General features: G+C 45.0%; 1 protein-coding gene across 1 annotated transcript in view; it reads right to left on the bottom strand.

Annotated features, from left to right (window-relative positions):
* FBLN2 (fibulin 2) overlaps positions 1–19,614 on the bottom strand; it is a 112,413-nt gene that overhangs the window by 33,302 nt on the left and 59,497 nt on the right. Inside the window, exon 3 of the mRNA XM_039387881.1 lies at positions 2,193–2,304. Within this exon, the coding sequence (XP_039243815.1) occupies positions 2,193–2,304 (112 nt within the window). The remainder of the gene's footprint in view (positions 1–2,192; positions 2,305–19,614) is intronic.

The raw sequence follows: 19,614 nt of genomic DNA, 5'->3' as shown, positions 1-19,614 counted from the left end.
ATTATAAGATAAAAATTACTATGCTGGGTCAGATGAGATTTCATCAAGCCTAACATCCTATTTCTGACACAGCCTGGGAGTACAAGCTCTGGGAGTATTTTTACATCTGACTATCAATTGATTATCTTAAGATTTCCTGTTCTTGCTTTAGTTTAAGTTCAGTCATCAAGTTATTGCCCATGATCTCATTTAGGCAGTCCCAGTGTCCATCCTGCAGCCCATGTTGTGGTCTCTAAACAGAGATGAGCCAAGTTGGGACATGAATGTCCAGAGACATCAAGATACATCAACAAGCAGCTTTAACACTGAAGTTTTTTGCCACCTGAACATCCCAAGAGGGCATTTGGAAACAACCTCGGTCTGCAACCTCCATATGAACAACTTACAGCAGACACAGGGGAGGCTTCACTTCTCTGTGGGGACCAGGGACAAGACTCAAGGGAATGGCTGGAGCTGTGTCAGGGCAGGCTCAGGTTGGATCTCAGCCAAAGGTTCTTCCCCCAGAGGTTGTTTGGGCACTGCCCAGGCTCCCCAGGGCAGTGGGCACAGCCCCAAGGCTGCCAGAGCTCCAGGAGGGTTTGGCTGATCCTCTGGGGCACAGGGGGTGACTCTTGGGGATGGGCCTGGGCAGGGCCAGGGTTGGACTGGATGATCCTTGTGAGTTCCTTCCAACTCAGTATATTCTGGGATTCTGTGACTTGTTTGCCTCAGCCGAGAACATCAACCCTTTGTCATGGTGATTGTCACTTGTAAACCCAAATATTTATGGAAAACTATCCTGGCAGAATAGGAGCTAATTTTTAAAATTCGTATCTATCTTCTATCCCCACCCCTTTGAATTGTCCAAGGCCAGGTTGGACGGGGCTTGGAACAATCTGGGATAGAGGAAGGTGTCCCTGCCCATGGCAGGGGGTGGAATGAAGCTTTAAGGTCCCTTCCAACCCAAACCAGTCTGGGATTCCATGACTTTACTTTTTACCATCTTTAGATACTGAGTGGAGTCAGAGGCAGACTCTTGGGAGCCTGCCTTTCTTCCAGCACCCAGATGGTGCCCAGGGGCTGGATCAGTGCAGGGTCACCAGCCCTGCACACTGGCACATCTCCCAGTGGCAGCACCAAGTTTTTGTCCTTGCTGTCAAGGTTCTGAGGCCACATATTTGAATATTTTTTACATTAAATATTTTCTTTAGACGTAACATTTATAGGTGGGTTTAAATCTTTAAAACAGGGACACAACTGAAATTTTAGAAGTAAAACAGCTGAACCCCTGATCTCTTATTCCTTTAAATCCCAATAGATTCACAGGGACCGAAACATTTAGGATCTGGCTTTTTCATCTAAACACAGCCTCAGATGTGCAGGTGCAACTCATTAATGTATTGGATTTGCACCTACTTAGGCCAAGGCTGGAATTTTTTAATCTGTCTTGACTTCACAGACAGTTGGTATGTGTCAGTTATGTCATGCCAGACCCCAGTGAGGAGGATTTTCATCTCTCAGTGACTTCAGAAAGGTGTAATGATGCAAAATTTGATAAAAGTGATTATGCCAAACCTTTTCAATGCTGTAAATGGTGGGATCACTCCTTGAGAATCTGAGTCTGGAGTAACTTTGCCTTCATCCCTCCCTAAGGCCTGTTTCAGACTAGGGGGAAGGGAACTGGATGAACTGCAGCCAGTGGAATATTGAATCCATGTTACTCTGCACCCACTCTCCTCCTGCTGTGCAGGAGCCACTGGCAGCATTATCAGGGTGCAAGATCCCCCCTCCAGCTGAACACAGGCACCACAACCAGGGGCCATTCACCCTGGGCAATAAACAAACCATTTCATGACACAATTAACAACTGATCACTGCATTTAGCACTTGCCAAAGGGAAGCCAAGCTCTGCCCTTCTATTTATCTGCCCTTCTATTTATCTCCACAAATGTGCTGAGAACGGGAAAAAAAATTCCTCTGCTCACATAAGAGAGGAAAAAATCTTAACAGACTTTGTTTAGAATAGATTTTAGGGAAATGGAGGGGGAAATCCTTCTTTCTAATTTGCCATGACATATTGCCAGTCTACTAACAAATCAGACCATGAATGAAACTGTTCTCAGCCTCCTGGACATCCCACGAATTATATTTGATTTCTCCTAAAGGACTGTTCTTTATTTTAACCCAAAAATGTTGGGGGTTGCCTCACATACCTGCAAATGTCACCATCCATTCCACTCACAGGGATTTCTGTGCACTCCCCATTGTCTATGGCCCACTGTTGTCCAGCTCCACAGCAGCTCTCAATCAATTCCTTCGTGGAACCTGTGTAAAACATACACCCAGAATTTTTTATATGGAATGGATTGGGTTTAGCTCTGTTTTCTTAACTGAGGAGATCTTAAAAATTGCAATAGTTCGGCCTTTTATTTTCCTTTATTTCCACATTTCATTTGGTTAAATGCAAAAAAAGAAACAGGCAACTGATATCTGAAGCATCTTGATATAATTGATCACCTGGTGATGCCTTTCAGGAAGGAACAGCAGAAGGAAATTAGAGTTTTAAATACAATAAAAGACATAACTGGTTTAAAGAAAACTCCACATTTGACATCTCTGAACAAAAAAACCTGTGAAAAATCATGCTTGGTTACCAAGGTGTAACAGTGCCTTCACTATCACAGGCTGGATTAGCTGACAGTGTCCCAGCCCTGGAGGGTTCAGCTGGTTTAAAACCATAATGAAAAGGGTTTGAGGACATAACTCTGCCTCTGCTAATGAGCTCCTGTAAAACACTGGCACCAGGATGCAGTGAAAGAGATGGATGTGAAGAATTGCTGCACTAGTTTTCACATTTTTCCTTGTGGACTTCCAGCTAAGATGTAAATTTGCAGGTTACAGTGAAATATGACTTAATTTGCAATATCCTACATCCCTGCTGTATAGAACAGACTAGGGCACATCACACTGGGCAGGAACAGTGTGTTTTGGAGCCTGGACAGCAGTTTGCTTCATGGAGGGACACTTGCCATGCTCTGGGGTGCAAACACCAGGCACTGCCACAAACCAGCTGAGGAGATGCCAGTGCCAGGATCCTGCTCCATGGGGCACCGTGCTGGAATATTGGGAGCATCCCTCCTGCAACTGCTCCTGCTCTGGGAGCAGTTACACAGGTACCAGGAGAGAAAATGATTCAGAGATGCCTTTTAGAGGGACATGAGGTGCATTAGAAGTGCTTGGGGGCTGTGATTTGGATCTACATGTCAATGCACACAACAAAGATGGTCTATCAGGCTCCCCAGAGCCCATGGTCCTGTGCTGAGCTGGAACAGCACCTGCTCTCTCCCTTGGCCCATCAGAAGTGCTCCATTTCTTCTTAAAGCCATTTACATGGATATGAGGAACATTTTGTGCCTTTTAGTCGTATTTCCAGGCCAGTCTCTGGCATGGTTTGGTGTTACCAATGAGAAGGAAGAAAAGAAAACCAGCCCCAAGTTGATGGAGACGTGTGGGTGCAATGGACCTTGGGCAGCCCCAGAGCTGAGCTCTCCTTGCCCAAGGCCCAGCACTCCACACTGCAGAACTATGTCTTCTCAAGAATCTATAGCCAGTTTTTACATCCATCACTTCTGATCGATCTAAATCACTTCTGCTTGCAGCAGGAGGGTGGAACCACTTTCTCTGCAAGGATTTTAGGAATAATGCCACTGCTGCAAAGGGCCCTGTTGAAGGTGCAATGCTCTCCTGACAAGACTTAGCAACAAAACTTAACAACTGGGAGCCAAGCTCTGCTGGTCTGGCCTTGCACAGTTTTGATCTGTCAGGGAACTGCATTCAGGTTGGCAGGAGGACTCTGCAGTCACCCCATGTGAACCCAGACCCAAACCCTCTCCTCCTGTGTGTTAACAGCAGCATTGCAGGGCAGCTCCTCCAACACGTCCGGTTTGATGAAAAAGTTCACTGAATCCTTACTTTTGTCTGCATTTGGTACATGGTACCAAGTCAAATAATATTTCCTTGCAAAACTGTAACACTTAACTATAAGTGAGGCATTTTTAGAAACGGCTGCATCTCAAAACAGCTGGGCCTCCACACTGCACAATTCAGAAAAACACAGACAACCGAAGTTACCAAACATTTCTGCTGCCACAGAACAGCAGAGTGGGGAAGGCTGGAAGGGACCACAGTGGGCCACGCACTTAAAACAGTTATTCTGTGTTTCAAACAACAGTAGGAGCACTTTTTATAGTGTGTTGTAAAGCTAAGCAGTCATTAGATAGCAAGAGTAAGAAGTTTAAGTGAAGTGCTGTCTGCAATGTTAAAAAATATTGGCACTTACACAAATGGTTTGTGTTGGAAGCAATGCTATATCTCCTCTCCTTCCAACCCCCTGCCATGGGAAGGGACACATTCCACCAGACCAGGTTGCTCCAAGCTCTCCCCCACCCTAAATAATACAAACCTCCCCAGCAGAAGGCTATTCCTTTGCACTTTCAACTGTTTATTTAGGAGAAAATATTAGATTTTGGAAACCAAAAAGGTCTCCCCAGTGTGGCTTGCTTTACAAAAAGCAACTAGGAAAAAGAAAGCCATACAAAATACAACGTTTGTGATCGTCAAATGCTCACAAGAAAACAACTTTAAGGAACTATATCTAAGAGAAAACAGACCGTGTAAAATGCCTTCCCCATCAGTGACTGGGATGGATGGGTGAGGGAGGAGGTTACACAGTGACAAGACACAGCTGCAGCCACCAGTGCCCAAACCAGTGGCACCTGTGGCCTGGAGCATCAGCCCCTGCACCCCCTTCACCCCCTGTGCCCCCCTCAGCCCTCGCCCTTCCCTGGGTTTTGTTGGTGCATCAATAAACAGGAACCCCAAAAACACAGTCACAGTTTGATACTTGTCACTAAGAAGGAGAGTTGGGCTTCCAGGACCAAAGTCAACCTTTTTGTGCCCACAGACTCCAGCTGTGCCAGGGAATGCTGTGGGAAAATCCCAGCTCTGCAAGGGCTGCAGAGAGATCCTGGCACACAGAGCTTCATCTCCACCCTGACTCCTCACTCACATGCTGAAAACAATTAGGAGCAAGGGGGCAGGAGGGTGCACTTCACCCTATGGTGAATTTTATTTGTTCTCTCTGGGGAGAAACAACCCAGCCCCGAGTTGAGGCCACTTTGCTCTCCCCCCGTGTGGCCCAGCTGAGGGGTTTGGTGACCAAAGCCATTCCCGTCCCCCTACACTGCCCCAGTCAGCTCACAGCCCAGGGCACCAGAACAAACTGCAGCCGGCCTGCAGTCCATGCAATGCCTCCACTTCACACAGCACGTTAACAGTGGGAAATACTCCTGAGCCCTGAGAGCTGCCTCAGGGGTCAGAGCTGCTCTGTGACACGAGAGCATTGATCTGATCAGCTAAACTGGCAGGAAATACACCCAGCACCAGGTAATTACAAAACATTGCTAGAAAATACTTCTTTAACATCATTTTAATTCACTCCCTTGGTGGAAACTCCACTCATTTAACCAAGCACTGAAATACATTTGTTGCTCTTGCTAGAACACAAGAATAGAGCAGAATTTACTTATCTATATTGCAGTAATCTACATGATTTATAACGCAAATAAAAGTGAGTTACTCATTCCTCACTAAAGATTCAATATCAGATTGCTCTCCTGAAGAGTCACACTATTAAACAGTCATATTTGCAAAATATATTCCCTTTTGTTGTGATCTTATGAATAATTAAATCCTGAATGAAGTTATAATAAAATGATCAAATACTGCATTTTATCTCAACCAGGAATTAAAAAAAAAAACCTAAAAAATAACTTATAATAGGGCTCACAGTCATTAGCATGGATTTGTAATATTTTAATTCTCCATTAGCAAAACCAAATATATACAACTGGATACATGCACAGGACTGAAGATCACAGAGCTTCTATTCTGGATGGAGACTTTCACCTCTATGTATAACAGACTTTGAAATACTTAAACATTCAAACAGAGCTTTGTTTATTCAGGTATTCCATTATATTAAGCAGATTTAGAAGCAGATTTGCATCTGCTCAGGGAAAACAAAGTAATTTTATTTGAGAACTCCATAATCCTGATTTTTTTTAACACTGTATGACTCTGATACTTCATAGAGTAATTTCACAAGACACCTGTTAATAGATAATTTGCTATTTATAGATTTCTTGACTAGGGAAAAAAAAGCCTAATTTCTGTCAGGCTGTATCACAGAACAACAGCACTTCTTGCAATTCAGGAACTCATTCCTGCAATTATCACTTTGAAGATATGAACTGAAGAACATTCTGGCCTAATCTCCAAAATTGGTGTATCCTCTTTTTTAAAAAACATTGAGAAATTAATTCAAATATTTAGAAAAACCTTTTCCTCTCAGAGAATTTTAACTCCTCCCCGTCTGTGCTTTAAAGTTGTCTCTATGCCTGATCCAATCCATGGCCTCCCACCCACTCAGGGACACATCCAGGTTTTCCATAGTCCTATGACAGACATGCTGCTAAACAGGAATTTCAGCTTTCAGCTGGAAAAATCTGCTATGGGTTTAAAATGTGTGTATTTTATAAAGCATAGGTTAAGCTCAAACATCATACAGAAGAAAACACACAATTAAAGGCTACTAAATTGTTTCCCCCCACTGACATAGTGACCCATAGGTTTGTTAGAGCAACAAAGGAGACAAAAGGGATTTTCAAAAACCTTCCTCCCCTTTTTCCCTCACAGTGTTCACAAACTATGTTTCAAGAGTGATAAAACATCAGCTCTAGAAGGCCAAGAAGGGATAGCATATCTCAGTTTCTTGCCAGAGCTTTTTTCACACCGAAGTTTCCCTGACTTGAGCTTCACCTGAGTTTCCACTCAGACCATTTCAGTGTTGGACACCTCCAATTTCGTTGCTTCCTCGGGTTTGCAGCTCTCCAGAACATTTGCATGGACTGAATAACTCCCTCTGTGCAGATCCCATTCTCTGAGCACACACACTGAGCTGTCAGGCAGCTCTGCCCACCACTCTGGTCCAAGGGTTTCTTTTGTCTATGGAGAACAGACAGACCTTAAAACTTGAGCACTCCCCTGGGAGGGTGGGGAGGCCCTGGCACAGATTGCCCAGAGAAGCTGTGGCTGCCCCATCCCTGGAAGTGTCCAAGGCCAGGTTGGACGGGGCTTGGAGCAACCTGGGCTAGTGGAAGGTGTCCCTGCCCATGGAACCAGATGGGCTTTAAAAGTCTTTTCCCACTCAAACTATTCTGTGATTCCTCACATTATGGGAGCAGTGAACACTGACCCACCACAGTAACCGACCCATCTAAGCCTCCCACCCACGAGGGGCAAGTGATGGGTTAAATTTGGCTATTGGCTTTAACAGTACCATGATTTCATTTACTTTAAATAAACAGTTATTTTCCCTTCTCCTTAAGTTATTACAGGAGCCATGACAGATTAAGGAGTCTAAGATAGTAATTTTTATCTACAGAGAGACCCATGTAAGGCAGACATAGTGCAGAGGCCTGGATAGAGCCATTTGGTCCAAGCTGGAGGTAAAGTTCAAAACTGATATTAATCCCAAATAAGATGACCTGTCAGCCAGGGAAAGTCAGTGCACTGCATTCCAGAGGGAGCATGAATCACCAGGAAGATCAGCATGCCAGGGGCAGGGTGATGTTATCAGCCCCAGGCAGCTCCATCTCTTCCTAATTTCAGCTGTTAATTGCTGGATCAGCACTCACGTGTGAGAGAGGCAAAGTTCACACACCATAACTGAGCTGAGCTCTTGCTCTTAAGATGAAGCATCCTATTCCATTCCTACGCCTGGGGAAAATAGTTTATCTTCCCCAAAACTATAGTACTTACACTTGGAAGGGAGGGGAAGGTCGGATTAATAACCAACAAACAAAACAGGATCTTACAAGGAAATGAGTTTCTGCACTAAGATTAATTCTGATGTGGAAACTCAGAGATGAGACACTCCATTAGGGCACATCTTCCTTCTGAGGACCTCACTGCTCATCCCCACAGGCAGTAACAGCCAGGATTCTCGAGACATAACACAATTCTGAAAAAAGCAACTGCACAAACCACCCAAGTCCTGAGCTGGCACAAATCACCCACCCCACAGAGCCTGGCGGGGCAGCCCCACAGCCCAACTTCACCTGTGGGAAGGTCCCTCAACATCAGTCACCTGCAATATTGGGGTAGTTTTGGGCACCACAATATAAGGAAGATGTGAAGCCATGAGACAGTGTCCAAAGGAGGGCAATGGAGATGGGGAAGCTGGAGGGGAAGCCGTGGGAGGACACTGAGGGCACTTGGTGTGTTCAGCTGGAGCAGAGGAGACTGAGGGGAGACCTCAGTGCAGTTCCAATTCCTGGGCAGGGGCAGAGGAGGGGTAGGGACTGAGCTCTGCTCTGGGGGGACCAGGGACAGCAGCCAGGGAATGGCTGGAGCTGTGTCAGGGCAGGCTCAGGTTGGATCTCAGCAAAAGGTTCTTCCCCCAGAGGATGGTTGGGCACTGCCCAGGCTCCCCAGGGCAGTGGGCACAGCCCCAAGGCTGCCAGAGCTCCAGGAGGGTTTGGATGATCCTCTGGGGCACAGGGGGTGACTCCTGGGGATGGGCCTGTGCAGGGCCAGGGTTGGACTGGATGATCCTTGTGGGTCCCTTCCAGCTCAGCACATTCTGGGATGCTGTGATGCTGTTTAAGGTACCAGGCTTTGTGAGCAGGTAATGAGTCTCTCTGCAGCACCCAGGGGGTTTGTGCCTTCCCCAGGAGCAAAGCAGGCTGACTCCTGGGGTGCTGGGAGGCACCAGCACCTTCCCACACCTTAGAACAAAGCTGTTCTTTGGGACAGAAGCTGATCCAGCTGGGTGGGCTGCTTTCATCTGCTGCAACCACCCTCACCCACCAGAAATGAGTGCAGAAAGAAGTGGAACAGAGAAGAACAGGAGCAGTTTTCATCACTTTCCATAAGCACACACAGTCAAGGAAGGGATCAAAGCAGTGTCCTGCCTTTCCTGTCTAGTCAGGGCTCATGACTTGTTTCCCACTCCCTTATTAAAAAAACCCAACAAATCTACCTTGAAAACATGTTTATAGGCTTACATACATCTATCTTCCCTTTTGAAGGAAAGGGTATCTAAAACTGCAATGCAGCCAGCACATACATTTTACACGAACTGTTTGCTCATACTGGAGAAAAAGGTGTTGTATTTCCTCATCAAATACCTGCCTGAGAACATAAAACCATATATTATGAAAAATAATGAAAAAGAACCTCACAGAAGAACTTGAAGGAGTTCTTCAAATACTGAAGAATAACTGTTTCCAGTGGGTCTTTTTCCCGCTCCAATCTCTTCATCATTTAAAGCTTTAATAAATAAATAACAAAGTACTGGAGCTTTGCCCCTTAATAGGTTGTCATTCCTTATCTTATCAACAGTCTGAGAGGCTTTATTAAATTCCCTCATTGAATTTCACCATTTAGGTGTGCAGTGTAACATGTTCTTAACTTGATTTATCTGAGATGGCTGGGAAGACATTTTAATGAGTAAGGTAAAGACAAGAAGAACATTTATTTTGGCAGAGACAAGGGAGGGGAGAATGACAACAGAGCCCCAAAGCCAGCTGCTTTCACTCCAGACTGAGCTCTCACTTACGTCAGGAGGGCTGGTTAAGCTCTTCCCAGGACCTGTTCCCAGAGAAATGAGGGATTTACTCTGTGCAGGTTCCTGCAGGCTCCTCCAAGTGCCTCGGTGTTCAGAGCATGTTTGACTCTAAATCCCACTGAAAGGAGAGCAGTGCCCCAGTGTTTCCATGACCAAACCCCTGTTAGCTCAGGATGGGGCTTTAACCCACGGCCACTCCTTGGACCTTGAGGCTCCTCTCCTCGGAAAGAACAAAAAAACAGATCACAGGAGAAACACAAGCTGAGCATTCAACACCCCATGGCCTCAGTGCAGGACCTCATCCTTCTCTCCTCTTTTCCACCATCCTCTTCTTGCTGGACTCGATCTCCCATTCCCTCACCACAGCAGTGTAAGGGAGGTCTGTCACACTTGCAGCAATCTGCCTTCATTTTAAACTTCATTCAGCAGAGTGTTTTTCTGAGCTCTCCCTCCTCCTCTGAAGTCACCTGTGTCTCTCTGGGAACCCATCCACCATCCATCCAGGACGAGTCCCTGTTATATTGCCTTCACTCCTTGGGAGGCATCTGCTTTCTATTTCAACCTGAAAACATTCCGTTTCCTACATTATTCTTTTTCAGGAATTCCTTGTGCTGGCTTGCTTGGCAAAACACAGAGAGTTGTGTCTGCCCAGAGGCACAATGAAAAACTGGATAAACCAAACCCAACATTCTCATTTCACTACACACTGAACAACAGAGACATACATCAACACAGCCTCAGCCAGGGTTGTTTGGCAGATTTTGTTCAAAGTGTGAATGAATAGCAACTTTATATTCCCCCTGGCTTTAGTTCTGGATAATCCTTGTAAGTCAAAACTTGTATTACCTGTGCCAGAGGTCAGATAATTTAGACAATGTTTGGTCTTCAACGTTTCCATGACAGAATCCTTTATTAGCTCCAGGTTGAGAGAAGGAGGGGGGGGAACAACTAAATAAATTCTTTAACCTTTTTCACCAGCTAAAAACCCAAGCAATTTTTCTTCCTGCCTTTTAAAAATGTGGCTCCTTTTGCTGTATCTTCTGTCCCTGAATCTGAAGCGGAACAGTTCCTACACAATCACCCTTCTATTGGCTACAATAATAACTCAGAGCAGGCAGAATGTTTCTTGCCCTTCAGCATAGTCTTGGCTGTATTTTCCCCCTCAACCTTCCTTCCCCAGATATTGCACAGAGTATATTTATGCTGGCTATTAACTTTCAAAAGAGCTGAGGCTTTGGAAAGCCTGGTTCCGATTATCCTTGTAATTCCTGTCTAAAGAATTTTATCTTGGGGCAGAGCATGCTTTTTGCATGCTCTGTTTTGTGGCTAGGTAGGCTCCTTCCTTCAAAGCATTTCTGCCAGCCCTGTTTAATTTTAAAGTTAAAATTCAAAGGAATAGTGTTTATCAGGGAATGTAGTCAGGGACTGCCTGTCAGAGCACTTGGGAAAATTAGGCAGGAGCCCTGAAATCTGATGGAACTCAAACACTGAGTAAGCCAAGCACTTTCAGCATGTTCTTAACTTTGAATTGAGCTGAGGTTGTAATGGCAACTAAATTACAGAAATAATATTCCTTTTTCCTAAAAAATATCAAGGCAAACAAACAAAGAGGCAAATCGATGTGGCCTTCATTTAGCTTATGTGTGCCCCTTACTTCTGTATGTTTATCTATAGAAAAAAATGCATTAATTTCACCACATAACCATTCAAACCACACACTGCAGTGGAAGGGACAGCCAACCATTAAGACATCTTGCTGCTTTAAATTTAAGGGTGTAGCAGTAAAAAAGGTCTTTGTTTTGGACTAGGAATGTTGATGAAGGACAAGCCAAGCTGTGCTTTACTGTGCCATTTTAGAGTTCAATTGCTTAAAAACACTAGACACGCTTTAATCATGTAAATACAAGATCTGATCTCATACCCATGACATTGAAATTGTATTTTTGGTTAAGTCCTGAAGGAGGATTGTACATTTGTATGTGAATCATATCTGATTCCCTGGGGCACAGCTCACACTGCACACACCACAGAGCTAACCCCTGATGGGGAACTGGTTATGAATACTCACATGAAGCCAACCCCAAAGTTCAAACATCTTTCAGGTTGCCCTTGTGAGCTTTTAGGTACTTAAATTTTGCAACTTTGGCACCTGAGAACAAAAATCCCCAGCAGCTGCCCAGAGCTCAACCTGTTTCCCCCAGTGCAACACACACAGCACAGGCTAAAAATACACCCCTGAGCTACACTCCAGGAGAACCCATCCAGAAACTGTTCACAGAAAAACTCTTGAATTAATTCAGGAGGAAAAAAAAAAAAAGCCAAGATTTTCCTCGTGGCCAATTCATGCAAAGTAGAAAAACAGTAAAATTCATCCGAGGAGTTATTCAGTGTGAATTGAACGCTCATCTCTATTCAGAACATCACCAAACAAACGGGGCAGATTCACTCACTGACTCATCCCCAGCTGCTGGTGTCAGCTTGTTTTCTCTGCTACATTGCACAGAACAGCTTTCAAAGCACCTCCACAGGGTATGGCAGCAGCCCTTGAAAAGGTAAGGAGAGATGACATGACACAACAGCATCAGTGACCTGAACACGCCCCAGGAGCCCGAGTGCTGCTGGTGAAGTATGTGCCCTCCAGCTCTGCTTGGGCTGAGCATTGTTGACCAAAATTGCTGAATATCAGAGGAAGGAACCTCTGAGTTTCATTAGGTTTCTAATTAGCGCGTAGGGATGTTAAACGGAACAGAAAAGTTGTTGTAGGGCTCCATGTCCTTCACTCCTTGCTAGTCCTTGTCAGGTTTATAATCATAAATTACAAAGTTTCTTTACTTTATGATGTTCTGAAGAGCTCTGTCATTTCCTCAGGCTTTTCTTTATGAAGTTCTGCAATCGGGGTTTGGACAAGAATTTCAGCAGCAGTGATTGTGGCCCAGGGCACTTCCTGCATTAATGACAGGCTGGAGGAGCTGATGGCCCACGGCTCTGCCTTGATCCAGTAACCCCAAGGAGGTTTAAATTCTCCAGGAGGCACCCACTGCCAGAGCAGTTATTGTGAAGGAATTTCAGTGGGATACTTAAGTCCAGAGCAACAAAACAAACTTCCTTTTATCCCTCACAAAAGTAGGAGGAACTATTAATTTGAATGGGCTGATAATGATGTTTAGATTGTTCCTGGGGAATGTAGCACCTCCAGCAGGAAGCACAGCAGGAAATCTCTCCTTTCCCATACAGTTTGCCTCAGAACCACAGCTCTTTGGAAACTAGGGGTTTCAGTTCCCTAAGAAGGTAATGATTTGGGGTAGAAATTAGGGAAATGGACTTTTTAACTTCTAAATGAATGCTGTTACTGTGGTTTCACACAGGAGTATTGGGTGACTCATTTTGCTCATTCCCACTTCAGACTTTGCCTCCAGCTCAGACTGGAGGTGCATCTCAGTGTAACCCCACTGGAGCCTTTGGCCACGACACACCAGAGAAATAAAATAAATTCCTTAAGTCCTTCCTGTCAAAAATCTCCAGCGCTCAGATCCCACACAGAATTCCTATGTTTTGTTTCAACTCTGTTTTCCTAATTGAACCTAGCACGGCACTCTGGTATGTGTTCATCAGGATAAATGACACCACTGTATTCCTGCCAGCTCTGTTACTGAAGTCACCCTCACACAAGGCAACATTTGCAAATGATTGTAAATTCTGGCAGAAGTGGCTGTTTTCACCTAAAGCTGGGCTTTGACCCCGTGCCCATGGAGGCCTACAGGCACTGCCTGCTCCTTTACTACAAATTAAAGCACAAAGCCCTTGCATACAGAGTCATACAATCCCTAAGGTTGGAAAAGACCTCTGAGATCATTGAGCCCAACCATCCACACAGTGCCACCACTGTGCTCAACAAGACACCACGTCCCAGGTGCCACATCCACAGGTTTGGAACGCTGCCAGGGATGGTGACTCCAGCACTGCCCTGGGCGGCCTGTGCCAATGCCTGACAACCCTTTCCATGAAGAAGTTCTCCCTAATATCCGATCTAAATCACTCCCAGCACAACTGGAGGCTGTTTCCTCTTTCCCTGGGAAAAGAGACTAACCTGCTCCCCACTCCTGTCAGGGAGTTGCAGAGAGCAAGAAGGTCCCCCCGAGCCTCCTTTTCTCCAGGCCAAACAACTCCAGTTTAGCCTGGGGTTGTTTATATGTAGAATAACTATGAACATGTTTATATTTAGGCAGTGCAGCAGCACTGATGAAACTCAGACACAAGCTGAAGTCCAGTGCTGACTCCAGCCCTGTCAGAGTGAGTGAGGGGATGACAGTGCTTCCTACAGGGAACAGCCAACAAGGAACATCTGTCTCCTACAAAGTATGAAATAATCACAAGGATGTTGTGGATACATCAGCATTTCATTAGCTGACAGCTTGTATCTGTCTCTTCAGAAACTCTTCAGCCATCTCAGCACTTTATGCTTTGTGTGAGCTGCACAGACAGTCACAACCCTTCTCCTTCCCAAGCTCTTACACCACCCAAACAAGGATAAACGTGACTGGACAGACTGGTCCAGTTTAGCCATTCACAGGTGGGAAGAGGGACGTGATGTGGTTCCACCATCCCACATGCAGCACCTGAAACAGGCACAAGTGAAATCTCAGCTGGAAGTGGATCTCCCGCCGTGGACTCTGGCTCACACCTCCTACTTGGAAAACACAGACTGCAGCCACATTTAAAGGAATTTACATCCCGATCATATTTAACTTGGGAAACGGAGAGGAAGAGAGAGAAAAGGGACTGACTTGTGAAAAGCTCCAAATATGTGATTTAAAAGTGTTTTGATGCATTTGGGATAAGGTGGCAGATTCTAATGAAGGGTGGAGGAGTCTCTTCATCTCTCCCACAAAGACTCCTCACAGTTACTGCAGGAGACAACTAAACCAGAGTAAAGGAAAGTATTAAAAGAGGCAGAACTTTACATACCACTTCATCAATATTTTTCCATAAAACCAGACTTTATTATTTGTATGTAAATAAGTAAAGAGTCCACTGCTGAGTTTCTTTCTCTTTTAATATTTGACCACACACTGGGAAAACAATGTCCATTCCCACAAAGCACCTGTGCAAATTATAACTGAATGATCAAAATACCGAAATTTGGAGTTTCTTATACAGGTTTCTAGTTCAGGTCAGCCTGTTAAAAGCTCGTGGTTAAGTGTGCATTAATGCTGCCCTGGAGGCTGTTGAAAATAAGATCCATACAAGGTACATCAGAAAGGAACAAAGTGTGTAGACACTTAAAGCCAGAAAAGTCTGGACATTGCTGGAAAAAGAAAGTAACTCCTGGAGTCATCAGCTATGGAGTAGGGATAGAAGTGGTTGGGACACTGGGCTCTTGGTGGCTGAGGGGTTTTGGAGCACCACCAAGCTGTACAGACCCATGTAGACAAGCACAACACTCGGGAAGGCCATGGTCCCTCCTATTATTCCCAGAATTTTCGTTGTTAACAACTGTGCTCCCCTAGATGAGTTAGGCAATAGCTTCCATCGGGACAGTGTTTGTACCACAAAATGTTCATGCAGAGTCAAGCTTTTTAATGTTCACATGTGTTTAAAATAAAAGTTTTTCCTCACACCCAAGGAAAATGAGCACAATCCTTGCATCTTCACCGAGAAAGGAACTGCCCGTTTTTTCTGGGGAATGGAAAAATACATTCACAGCCCAACAAAGCATAAATTTTATCTTCACATATTGAGTAACTACTTCATGCAGAGCTGCTTGCACGCTGAAGAGCTACAGACACCAGCACAATGCCGGTAACTCCTGACATGTTGTTAAAAGCATCATTTACAGCCTACGTTCAGTCTAGAGATGGTTTCACAGCCTCCAGTGTGTGGTTGCCACCTCAGCTGAGTTTCAGTAATCCAGCTGCTTTTCCATCCTTGAAATCATAGAATCATGGAATGGTTTGGGCTGGAAGGGACCTCAAAGCCCATCTCATCCCACCCCCTGCCATGGGCAGGGACACCTTCCATCAGACCACGTTGCTCCAACCTGGCCTTGGACACTTCCAGGGATGTGGAAGTGTTATATCATAGGAATATATTTATATCCTGCACAGAGACCAAAATCACTAGGCAGATTTTACTTTTTCAGTGCTTTTTTCTTCCTGTGTCAGTACACCTCAGGAAAAACAGATTCTTTAAATAAGGTTAGAGAGCACTGAGAAGATAAGTGAAAGATAAACTCCCAACCCTCTTTAGATCCAGGCCAAGAGGAGAAATATCTTATAAACACTGACCCCATTCTGTAAAAATGTAGATTTTTAATTTTGTAGCTGATTTAATCTAATTTATTTTGTTATTTATGTACACAAAGTTCAATCAGCACAAAACAGGTCTTTTATATACTCCTCCATAGAAGCAGGACTATGCATAATATTTGGTTTCTCCAGCAATTCCAAAATTTTGACCTCTTGCTGCTGAGATCTATTTTGTTTTTATTTGGGTTTGGCAGTTACACCTTTCTCTGCTATATCTGCAACCTCAAATAGAAGCAAAATGGGGCTTTAAAAGCAAGATACAACACTAGGGAGCACCCACAGGCAACTCAGAGACCTCAGTAAAGTGCCAGTGGCATCTCCTCGTTTCCTTCCCCTCATTTCTCTTATCAGATGTAATTTCTCTCTATGAGCCTCCAAAAAATCCTCTCATCTCAAGAAAGGCCTCTAACAAACCAAGCAGCACGTCCCACACGTCCCAGCCTTGGAGGCAGGAAAGGAGGAGGAGTTCCTGTGGGAAGGATCCTCCTCACCTCTGCCAGGCTCCAGGTCGGGCTTAAACCCACTGACTCCACCTCAGTAACTCCTCAGAGGGAGATCCTGTCCCTCCCAGCACTAAATCTCCCACGTCTGAAGGCTTCGGAGGTGACCCCTGCTGTGACACAGACACGAGCTCCAGACCCACGAGGTGAGACCTCTGTGCTCTGCTCTGCTGCATTTCTCCAAGGGCCAGCAGCTGCCAGGCCTCTTCCCACCCTCCACTGCCTCCACCACCCATGAACTGGGCAAGACCTCCGTGGGAAGGAGACAGGGAGCCACGTGCAGGACGCCCTGGAATGGGACAGCACATTCTTGGCTGTTTCTGGGCACCACCAGCTCCCTCCCCCCGCCAGGAATGCATTTTTCTTCATCAAGGGACAGGGTCAGCTTGGAACTTGCTGCTTCTCTCAGTCAACAAACACTCTTTGTTAATTGTCAGCTGTTTCCTAATCACTGCAAGACATCAGCTTTCACATAGGACAAGGGTCAGGCAGGGGGGAAAGGTGAAGAATTGTTCCCCTCTACCACAGAGTTGGAAATACAGGTCAAAATGTGACTTCTGTGCCACTCTGTGTAAACCTGCAGTGAGGAGGAAGAAGGGTGGAGGGAAGATGGGGTGTATATGATGATAACAGCATGTCAACACATCCCTTTGCAGTGTCTGCAAACCAAAATGAAAGCCCGAAACTCTTTGCACATCAGAGAGGTGAAGAAAAACGTCCATGTTTCCAACACAAGAGTGCTCTGGAAGGCCACTGACCCTACCAGCCCAAGCTGCAGGTACCTAAGATGCATTTTGATTTGCAGGATTTTCCAGTCCCTCCTGCAGATGAGATGAAGCTTTCTGAGCTGTCCTACACCGTCCCTACAGCTCTGATGCTCCGTTCAAGGTCATGGGAGAGGCTGTTCTGCAAGGGCAGCACAGCTAAAGGTTAAAGCTGCCATGGCAGGGGCAGCTCCAAAGCTGCTGGGGGAAGACCCACTCTGAGCAAGGGTTAGGACCACCAACAGAGCTTATTGGCAAGGCTGCTTTCAGGGAGGAATTGTTTGTTTTAAAATTCAAGTTAAATGCACTGCAACTACATTATAATGAAAGATTGGCTATCTGGCAAAAGACAATAGAAACCCTCTGGAGATCACAAGCTTCCGAGGCAATTTGTTACAAAAACTTTCATATTAAAATACAAATATTCAGCTTTCAGCAACAGAAAAGTGCCATCCACATGTGTCAGGTTAGGACCTCTCTGTTTAATCTTCTTGTCTCATGCAGGGGGCAAAGGCAGTGCTGTCCCAGTTGTGACCAGGGGCTCTAAACCACAGGGACCCAGCTGTTGGGACAGCCAGGAGTAACTGCAGCAGCCACAGCCCCTTCCAACACTGAGCAATGTCATCTGTGTCCAGCTGGAGTTCTGGAGCTCTTACCCTGGAAGGTTTCCCTGTTTCACTACTGGTTTTTGTCTCAGGAGTCCCTTACTCTTCTCCCTTTACTACCTGCACACTTTAGTCCTATTTTCCTGGACTCTCTTTCCTTATCTCCCCCCAAATGCCATCTCTTCTTCCACATCTTTCTGGAAACTCTCCAACAAAAAAAATAAAAAACAAAAACAACCCCAAAACTATCCATTTCCTCCAAGTCAGGACACAAAACAACCCTCCAGTAAGTCCACCCTGACTGATCTCCTGGCCATGCCCTGCTCATACAGTCTATGTGTTCCCCCTTTATGAGTCCTAAACCTCTTTGCGTGTTCACTGACTCAGCAGAGCTCCTGATTTCAGCCAGGACTCCCAGTGCTCCGTGAATTCCAAGTGCTTTCCCAAGTGCCATGAGCTCGTATCCCCAGGTAGTGAGGGCTGAGGGAGCAGATCCAGGATGCTGTTGGCACTTCCCCACCCCACTGCACAATCCCTGTTTGCAGCACCCGAGCCAGCGGTGAAATCAAAGGAATGTGACACTTCCACTAAATCCACACAATTGGAAGAGATTTTACTGCAGTTCATTGCCTTTTACATGACTTTTAATCTCCAGTGTTGGCACAAGAACTGACTGGCACTACAACCCAGTGAATAACAGCTCAAGAACTTGAGAGAACACGGAAACCTGAGTTAACAGCTCCATGAATTCCCAACAATATTAAGATGCCTTACATTTACAGTGGGTGAAGCACCACTGCCTGGCGTGGTGTAACCACTTCTGATTGAAGGCTAATTACTTTTCCTCATCATCATCTGTTAAAGTAATGATTAGCACAACTCTGTGCACTTGATTCAGGGAGTAATTTTGTTAGGAAGTAATATTTAATACTGAACAGAGTGAAAAGAAGCCTCCTACATACAACTGTGCTTTCCACATCCTCTTCTCTCTACAAAAGTCCCCATGTGATAGTTGCTTAATTTTCTAAGGGTGGGGAAACTGCTTGGCCACTTCCAGCTTTCCAAGGCTTTATGTTAATTTACATTTATGACACAAAAAAGTTCAATGACATCAATTGTCACTGAGAATCGGTATTAGAAAAAGTTACCCTGCAAACCTCTCTACAGTGGGGTTGGTACATAAAAAACAACTGCAAATGAGGAAAATACATTGGCATTTAAACACTGAAGGTTACATTAGTTCCCAAGAGTCAACTGGCCTCAGACAAAATCATCCCAAAAGCCCAAATTGCCCAGTTCTCTGCCAGCAATGATCCAACTCAAACAGAAACGTCACCGACAGGTAAGACTTTCTAAATGCTATTTCCATGGACTACCTCCAAAACACTTCATATGTTTAAGAAGTCAATTAAATTTGATATGTTTGCTTGACATCCAGTGATATTTGCTAAAAAGAAAGACTCCCCATTTTTAACTCTTGATGTAATATTTTCACCATCTAGTCCAGATACCAAAACAAGTCACAAACTGAACTTAAGAACTGTGTACCCACCACCATCCAATACCAGCTCTGCTGGAGGAATGCAGTGATCTGACATTTTACAAAAATCCACCTACAATCAGCAATTAAAACAATTATTATTGATTGTAACTCCAGTCACAGCTCCCAAATTCTCAGTGTGTCCTGATTTTTCTCCATTGCAATGCATCCACTTTTTTAGCAACTATTTTATTACTTTAAATTCTGAGGACAGACTGACCTGACACCAA

This window comes from Pipra filicauda, unplaced genomic scaffold (assembly GCF_003945595.2).
Source record: "Pipra filicauda isolate LSUMZ 115617 unplaced genomic scaffold, ASM394559v2 scaffold597_size247288_pilon, whole genome shotgun sequence".
NCBI classification, from domain to species: domain Eukaryota; kingdom Metazoa; phylum Chordata; class Aves; order Passeriformes; family Pipridae; genus Pipra; species Pipra filicauda.
Note: the sequence above shows the minus strand (reverse complement) of the source record. Positions and strands in the feature narration are given on the sequence as shown.